The sequence below is a fragment of the Lynx rufus genome, unplaced genomic scaffold (assembly GCF_022079265.1).
Source record: "Lynx rufus isolate CCGP_SWC_20201006 ecotype Redwood Valley unplaced genomic scaffold, mLynRuf1.p SCAF_8, whole genome shotgun sequence".
In the NCBI taxonomy this organism is placed as follows: domain Eukaryota; kingdom Metazoa; phylum Chordata; class Mammalia; order Carnivora; family Felidae; genus Lynx; species Lynx rufus.
The window spans coordinates 81,664,443-81,673,591 of record NW_025814896.1 but is presented as its reverse complement, the minus strand read 5'-3'; the positions used below and the strand labels follow the sequence as shown (position 1 = coordinate 81,673,591).

Here is a 9,149-nt window from a genome sequence, read left to right as displayed (position 1 = left end):
GGATTGCAAAGTAGTCCCTGAGGGCCGGCAGCTGTGATTGGAAGACAGCGATGAGCAGAAGATTTGTGCTTAAGGGAAAGGACCTGCCTGATGGCGCCCAGCAATTGGTGGGAGGGGAGGCATGTGGAACTTGAGGGAGGAGATACAGATCTGTTAGCTACATCCCCCGTACGTACGCATCTGAGGCTTATCTTATTCCCAAGGGTAAATGTGTGAAGCAAAGAGACCTTCCGCTGCGTAAATCGGTTTGACCCGGAAACAAAATCTTTTTAAAAACTATTTGCACCCTGGAGGGGCGGGCGGAATTGACGTGTCGCGAAGACTGGAAGGCTTCTCAGGTTGCTAAGCGACGAGGCGGGAGAGCGCGCGCACGCACGGGCCGCTGGGGAGTACTTGGGGGGATTGTGGCTGCCGCAGCTCCGAAACGCTGGAGACAGAGCTAGCGTGCCGTGGAAAGCACGGTCTCCTTCCTTACTTGCCAGGGGACGCTCCTCTGTGGTAGTGTCGGGTGACGAGGTGAGCAGTTTGTGGGGACGCTCCTTTGAGGTGGCCAGGGGCCGCACGTCTGCCCTACTCCAGAGGCTGGTGAACCAGGGCCCGAGGGCTAGGGGTTTTCTGTTAACCTGAGGGTCCAGAATGCCGGGTAGGCGCCGGCCTGCTTTGCTTTTATCTACCCGGGCGCTTACCTACTGGGCAGTGCCCGCGAGCTCGCCGGTGCCTCAGCGCTGAGTGTTAGGGCAGCAGCGTTCTGGAGGGCGTAGTGTCCTGAAGTTCGCGCCCCCTCTCCTGTGTATGATACAGCTTTTTTAAAGTTAAATAAAAAATAGTGCTTGCCTTGTGGGAAGTGAGCCCTTCCTCTCCTGGAGTTCACAGTTCACGGATCTTTTTCTCTAAGTCCTTGTGAATGTCGACTTTTGCCTATTTTTTGAAAACTGGCCTCTGTATAAGCCATCTTGACCTTTGAATTACGCCAAACCTGAATTTCTAAGGGACATGTAGTACTTGAATGGGAGACACTAGTTGTTTCAGGCAGTGTCTCAGCTGGTGTACAACTCGGGATGTTTTGATTTAAAATTAATGCTGCCCAAGAGAATTGTTGTGCTCCCTGAAACCTTGTTTGATGTGGCTAGGGAAAGGAAGATGTGGTGCTCTGGAATGACGTATGTGTAAAGAAAATGAATGCAGTATCTATATTAGATAACATTGCTCTAACTTCTAGTTTTTCTCTATCACTGGTGATTGAATGCCAAGTGGTATCTTTCAGTTTTACTCTCTTCATTTTGGAGGGTTTGCTATTGTAGGAAAGAACTATAGCATTTTACTTTCCAATTTGCTTTATCAGTATTACTTATAACTGAATGGTTCTCTCTTCTTTGAATCACTTTATTCACTTGTTATTCATATACTTTTCTGGTTTTCCTCTTATGTCACTGGTTGTCTCTTCTTAGGTTTCTTTGCATGTTCTTTTTTGCCTTTGACTTCTTAACATTGCAGTGCCTTTGCTCTTCTATCTACGTCCTAAGTTAATCCCTAAGTGATCTACGTCCTGAGTTGCATGGTTACAAATGTCAAATGCGTAGTTACTTCTGTGTCAAAAAATTCCCAAATTGGTGTTTTGTCCTGAATTCCAGATTCTGTGTTGAACTGCTTACTCGTTATTTCCACTTGATTTCCTAATATGCATCATTTTCACTATTTTACAGTGTTTTCTACTGAGCAATTGTTTATGGAGGTAAAACACCAAGCCCTTTGATATAGATAAAATGACCTTGGATTTCTCTAGTTCTAAGATGTTGGTTGTGAATTGGATTATGAGATTTCAAATGGTAGAGTAGTAAAGAGCTGGGATTGGTAGATGAAAACTGGTGTGGGGCGCTTGGGTGGCTCAGTCGGTGAAGTGTCCAACTTCTGCTCAGGTCATGATCTCATGGTTTGTGGGTTCGGGCCCCACATCAGGCTCTGCACTGATGGTGTAGAGCTTGTTTAGGATTCTCTCTCTCCCTCTGTCTCTGCCCCTTCCCCCTTTGTGCTCACTCAAAATAAACAAACTTAAAAAAAAAAAAAATTGGCCAGGAAAATGTAGGGCAAGGGTTTTAGGATGTGGCACCCTATTAAGCTCTGAGAATTCAGAGATTAATACGATACAATTGCTGCCTTTTTGGAGCCCCCATAATAGCAGGGAATACAATTATGTAAATGACAACGTGGTGTGGCCTAGTTAGTGATAAAGAGTTAGCAACTATGGGGTGCCAGGACTTCACAAAGGAGGTGCTGCCTGAATGAAGGCAAATGGATGTTTTTGCCAGGCAGCTAAGATAAGAGGTAGAACCACATTTACTGTTTTATAGGTAGGGTTTTGGTTTGGTGCTAAGAGAGCTGCTTTAAGTTCCTGATTTTTTTTTTTTTTTTAACCGAGGCTCCAGAAATGTGTTACCCAAGACTATAGCTGTGAATCACGCAGCTATTAAATTTAAATTAGTTAAAATTAAATATAAAATTAAAAGTCCAGTTCCTTAGTCACACTGGTTAGATTTCAAGTGTCCAAAAGCCACTTGGGACAGAATATTGAACATTTTCATTATCACAGGAAGTTCTTTTGCACAGCTGTTGGAAGTTAGTGGAAGCAAGGCATCACCCAGAACAGGAACAGCTGCAACATATTTTTGTGGGGTGTTTCTTTTGCCCCTGAGTGTAGAATGGAGTGCATAGCTGTCTGTGCTACTGACTGCACAGGAAATGTACTGTCAGAGGCAAGAAACTCAATTCTGGTCTTAACCATGGCCTTTCTATTTTGGAAGAACTTTAACAGTCTTGGTGTGTGTCTGTTTGAAAGAATGTTTCCAAACACTGCATTGTCCTGGAGCTTGAAGGGACTTAGCAAGCCCAGGGAAGGGGTTGAGAAAGCAGTGTCATTGTCTTGATGACACCAAACAACATCTGCCTGCTGCTCTTTACTATTTTAGAATGCCTGTGTTCCTGCCACATTCTGAGTAGATGGAAGAGTACTTACCACATATAGAAGTGTGAAATAGATTGGCAGGTTCAGACCCCACCAATAATGGGGGTTAGGAGAGAAAGGAGCCCAGTTGGGATATCTTTATACTTGAATGTGTACAACAGTGCATGTTCATACATGCTTTTAATGAATTGTCATATGTTTTGTTTGGATATATTTGTTTTCTGTGACTTACGTCTTTTATGAGTTTTTCCTATTACATGTCTAGCTGGTTTTATAATTGTTTATATTTTCAGATTGGGTTAAACAAACATGCTTTTCGTAAATCAAATTTTACAATAGTTGTGAAATTTCTAAGGAAGGAGAAAGAAGAGAGACATCACTGGACAGTGGCTTGAGGGTGCTTTAAATGTATGGGTAGGTGGAGAAAATATTGGGAATTCATTTTATTTGTTCAACTGTACTCATCACCCAGTTTAACAAAGAATATTACCAATCCCTTCCCAGAGATCATGTGCTGACACACATGCACATATACTCACTCTTGAGTATATAGGTATATTTTGTAGTTATAAAAAGAAAGTTTTTTTATTAAAAAAAATCAACTAATGCCTTTTCTTTTTGAAGTTTATGTATATATTTTGATAGAGAGAGCGTGTGTGAATTGGGGAGGGGCAGAAGGAGAGGGAGAGAGAGAGAGTCCCAGGCAGGCTCCACACTGTCAGTGCAGAGCCTGATGCAGGGCTTGAAATCATGAACCATGAGATTATGACTTGAGCTAAATGAAGTTGGATGCTTAACTGACTGAGCCACCCAGGTGCCCCAAATAATGCTTTTTCGTATCCCCTACTAACTAGAGATTATGAAATCGTGTCTTATGTTACTGCTAATAGCTTTACATGTAAAAAAAAAAAATGTAAGCACAGACGTATCTACATTTTGTCATAAATATGTCCAAAGACATATACTTATGCCTATGTTTGAAGAAATTAAGACATACAAAAAGACTGCAATGGATCAGTTTATGACTCATAAGAGATAGGAAAGAGTGGGAAGAGCTAGGCCTTGGACAGTATGTCGAAGAATGGGCAGAGCAGGGACAGGAGAATAGGCCAAAAAGAAAACAATTGAATGTGAATAATTAACATATTGAAGTGAAGGTTAAATGGGAGGAAAAAATAACGTATTAATGTGCATTTTATGTCTTTTTTTTAAAAGTTTTTTTTTTTTTTATGTTTGTTTATTTTTGAGAGAGAGAGAGAGCGAGAGAGCGAGAGAGCGAGCCGGAATGTGAGCGGGGGTGGGGCCGAAAGAGTGAGACACAGGATCTGAAGCAGACTCCAGGCTCTAAGCTGTCAGCACAGAGCCTGACTTGGGGCTCGAACTGACAGACTGTGAGATCATGACCTGAACTAAAGTCATATGCTTAATCGACTGAGCCAGCTGGGTGCCCCTTATGTCTTGTACTTTAGCCAATCTTCTTGCTGTTGCTAAAACGTCCTTTGGAGCTGAGAGGTAGTAAATTGCTAACTGACGCACCCCTATACCCACACCTAATTTCTACAATTGTTAAGTGTTTTTTATATTTATCATGTTTCTATACATCTCTTCATGTGAAGTCTTTTTTGATTCCTCAGTCTGATCACTCTTTGTTTTAAATTTTGAATTTAAAAATTATCTGCAAAACTAATTAATGGTGGGGAAAAATTCACCAACACTGGTTCCCTCTAAGTGGGAGTTGGGGTGGAGATTGACAGCAAATGGGCAAGAAGGAACTTTTTAGGTGACAGTAATTTGCTATGTCTTGATGAGGGTGTGGATTAGAGAGGCGTAGACATTTGCAAAAATCTGCAAGTGAAACATTTAAGATTTGTACATTTCATATTTGTAAATTTTCTCTTAAAAACTAAAAATTATTAAGCTCTAGCTAATGATAGTTATGCTGAAATATTTAGGGATGAAACATACTTATGTCTGCAGCTTTCTTTGAAATGCATCAGGGATGCCTGGCTGGCCTAGCCTGTGGAGCATGTGACTCTTGATCTCAGGGTTGTGAGTTCAAGCCCCACATTGGGCATAAAGATTACTTGAAAATAAAACCTTTTAAAAAATATAAGATGGATTGATGGATATATAGGGGGATGAATAGTTATGTCCATACAAAGTTATAATATAGATAAAGCAAATATAGTTACAGGAAATACTGTATAGTAAAATGTTAATTTTAGAATTTAGGTGGTAGTCACCGTGCAATGCTCTCAACTTTTCTGTATTAGACTGATGCTTTCTCTGAGTTCAGAGACTCTTATACATCAATGTATGCCTCATAGAGCACAACATGATGTCTTCCTCAAAATCGGTAAAGAGAAATGTCTTCAAAATTGCTATTGTGGAGTCTTGAAGACTAACTATCTTGGCTTAATGAACCCAATCAGTTTCAAACTTTTCTAGCCAAGCAGAAATTTTGTAAATGCAAATTATATTGAAGAATGATTAGAAGTTGTTGTAGAGTACTGAGCATATCTGAAATTTCACAGATGTTGACACTTTAATAAAAATTTATATATTACCAATTTTTGGTAAATAGCTTATTCACTTGTATACCAACTCATTTAGCTAAATTATCAGGCTTAACCTATAGGCAGAATTAAGAACAGTTTCAATTATAAAATACACATGTAGCAAAATTATTTTTTTATTTCAGTATGATGTATTTATTGTCTAGTATGCTTGGTTTGCCTGTGGAATATAGTTGGCTCCATGTAAATGAAACTACTGAGATCTGTAGATGGAGGCCCAGAAAATGGGCATGTATTATTCTTACTGGTTTATGTTACACGATGCTTATTTTAAGATAGGAAGTTGTAAACTGTCCCCAAAAGATGGGATTGACTGGGTAAGGCTGGCTGTCCATAGCCTTGTTTCTAAATCTAAGACCTCTGTTTCCTTTTTACATTTCAGTGCCTTAATTCCCAAGTCTGGTTTTGTAATACCCTCTTATATTTGGCGAAGTTTAATTTTAAAGAATCGTGGTACATAGGAATTTAGTTATAGTTCAGTTTAATATATAGCCCCTAGAAATGAATCAAGTTTTCATGACTTGCAGCTGAGATTTTTCATGTTATGTCTTAGTTGGTCCAGTTCATATAAAAAGGACTCGAAATTAAGGGAGGTGTTATTTTTTTATAGGCCCCCATAAATTTAATCATATTGTTTTACATTTTACAAAAATCAGATAGTGAATATGTATATTACATATGTATCATCCTGAAGTAGAGTATTATCCTCAGTTTAAGAAACTCAATTTCAAGGGGCGCCTGGGTGGCGCAGTCGGTTAAGCGTCCGACTTCAGCCAGGTCACGATCTCGCGGTCCGGGAGTTCGAGCCCCGCGTCAGGCTCTGGGCTGATGGCTCGGAGCCTGGAGCCTGTTTCCAATTCTGTGTCTCCCTCTCTCTCTGCCCCTCCCCCGTTCATGCTCTGTCTCTCTCTGTCCCAAAAATAAATAAACGTTGAAAAAAAAATTTTTTTAAAAAAAAGAAACTCAATTTCAAGAGTTGTGATTTGTTCAGATTCTTCTAGCCATATCTAGAAAAGATCTTCTTACATTAAGAAAGCAAACTACATATCCCCTCATACATTTAAAAATTAACATCTAAAATGCATGATGTTTATACAATTATAAAAATTGTAATTTCCAATGTATTATGAATATTGAATTAAAAAAAAAAAAACAACTGTTAGATCATTCTTTAAAAAACATGCAGCGGGTGGGTACCTGAGTGGCTCAGTGGGTTCAGTGTCTGCCTTTTGATTTCGGCTCAGGTCATGATCTCATGCTTTGTGAGATCAAGCCTCTTGCCTGGGATTCTCTCTCTCTCCCTTTCTCTCTACCCCTCCCTTGCTCTCTCTCCCTCTCTCTCTCAAAATAAACTTTAAAAAAATGCAGTGGAATGTAAATATCTTCCTACCATTGTCCTTTTAAAAAAATAGGTAAATATGTCTTCTTTGACGGTCAAAAGTTGAGGTTTCTATACATTGCTAATCTCAAACTTCCAATTTTATCTTACTTTAATGTAGTTTAATGCTAAAAAAGTCTTTTATGAGCGTGTTATAATAGTTTTTTATGACAAAAATATGAATATAAATTGAATCTAGATTTTTTTTAAATTTATCACTTATGGCTGTTGGTATAATAAACTTGTCATCACAGTTCTTAATCGCATACAGTGTATCAAAACAAATGTTGCAAATTTAGATACTTATTAAAAATTAAAAGTATAAATTTAATGGGGTGTATCTCAATGGATGGGACTTTTTCTCCCCTGATTAGTTTATATATATGTGGATGATTATTACCTGTGTTTAGAATGAGATTGGATTCAGTTTCAAATTTATTACCGTTTTCCAGAGTTATAGTTGTAAGTGCTTAGAAACCTTACTCACATAAATAAGAAGATGAGAATTCTTAGAACTCCTTCTATGTCGTTTGCAAAACAAAGTCATGTAGAGGCCTGTAATCAGAAATTGTTTTCAGTGATCTAACTCATTTGGGCCGTTTCTTCAATTTGTCTGAAAACAGAAAATTGAAAACTACCTGACTTTCAAAAATATTTATTACTTATTCAGAGCTTTACTAAAATTTGCCTAATGTTATACAGTCCCTCTTTGATTTAGAGTTACCTTGATTAATTCAATATGCTCTGAAAGTGTTAGGAAAAATTGAAATAGAATTTTATTAACACCTTCCCCAAACAATATTTGTAATTAAATGCTTTCATCTTACCATATTCCTTAAATATGTTTTTGTCAAAGCCTTGAGGTGGTTTATTTGCTCATTGAATTTTCAGTTTTGGATAAAATACTGCCGTATAATCTAATTGTTGAAACCCAGTCAAATAAGATTGACTTACTTTTAATAAAAGTATGACTTCATTTTGAATTAAATTAATGCCCATTAATACCAATTTTGAAAAATACTATAAAAACCACTGAGAAATAAATTGTGGCATGCCTTTGGAAGAGATTATTAAACCAATAAAGTCAAAGCTAAGATGATGCAGAGATGAAATATGGTTTAAAATAACTGATTAAAGTGATGATAATGCTGTTCCTAATTGTTTAATTTATAATAAAGTGATATAAAGTAGATCTAAAAATATAAATTATTTATGAATTGAGGAATATGATAAATGGTGTCGTATTCCTTCGGCATATGGGTATCAAACTCAAAGCTTTTGAGCTGCAGAGAACTTAAGAATCATATATACAAGTTAGAAGTAAATACATAAATTTTGATAGACTTTTTATACCTCAACCAATCATTTCACAGTCAAACTTTGCCTAATCTCATGATCTATGATCATCTCATGATCAATCTCATGATCTCATGAATCTATTCTTGATTTATAGTGAATTTTCGAAGGGAGAGTTTTCATAACCAGAAATCTCATGTAGTCCTATAGCAGAATAGGACATCTTCATACTCCAAGGAGGCCACAGACATGTGTGCTCCCTCCCCCCTTCCAGTTCAGATACATACAATCACAGTCAACTGACTGGTGGTTCATGGCCTTGTTCTCTTTATAGTTCCTTGTTAGATTAACGAACACATTAGCACTGATTAGTTCATAAGTTACCTTTCACAGGTAATGGCAGTATGTTACAAGAGAGGATTTTTGTTCTGGTGGGCATATTAGCATATTTCCAATTATACTAATAATAAGGTTGTCTTCTCTGCCGTCTTAGAGAATCAACTCTGGTAATAATTAATGTCAAGTAGTACAAATGTCATTGCAATTCATTGTGAGTTTGAATCTCCAGGTGGTTTCTGAATCATTCGTTTTTGTTAAGGCAACAAACAATAGAGCATTAATCTATTATGCTGGATTTGGAGATGTTTTTAACATTTTTTTCCAGTTCAGCATTATTTAGGTAATGTTTAATTAAAATTGCAGAAAATATTTAAAATACCATTCTAACAACATCCAACAGAGCTATTGAAGGAGTATTAAGTTTCAAATCCTTAAAATTGAATGTTGGCTCTGGATACTCTAGGTATTTTGGAGCTTACAAGATTTTACACTTACACAGTAAGAAATTAACCTCATTAATTTTACTTATAGCATATATAAAATTGGTATGATTCTGGTTAAAAATCATTCATTTTGATGTTTTCTTTAATGAACAATAATT

General features: G+C 37.6%; 1 protein-coding gene across 1 annotated transcript in view; it reads left to right on the top strand.

Annotated features, from left to right (window-relative positions):
* The first annotated feature begins 90 nt into the window (after positions 1 to 90).
* WDPCP (WD repeat containing planar cell polarity effector) overlaps positions 91 to 9,149 on the top strand; it is a 358,303-nt gene continuing 349,244 nt past the window's right edge. The window contains exon 1 of the mRNA XM_047069187.1: positions 91 to 168. Within this exon, the coding sequence (XP_046925143.1) occupies positions 91 to 168 (78 nt within the window). The remainder of the gene's footprint in view (positions 169 to 9,149) is intronic.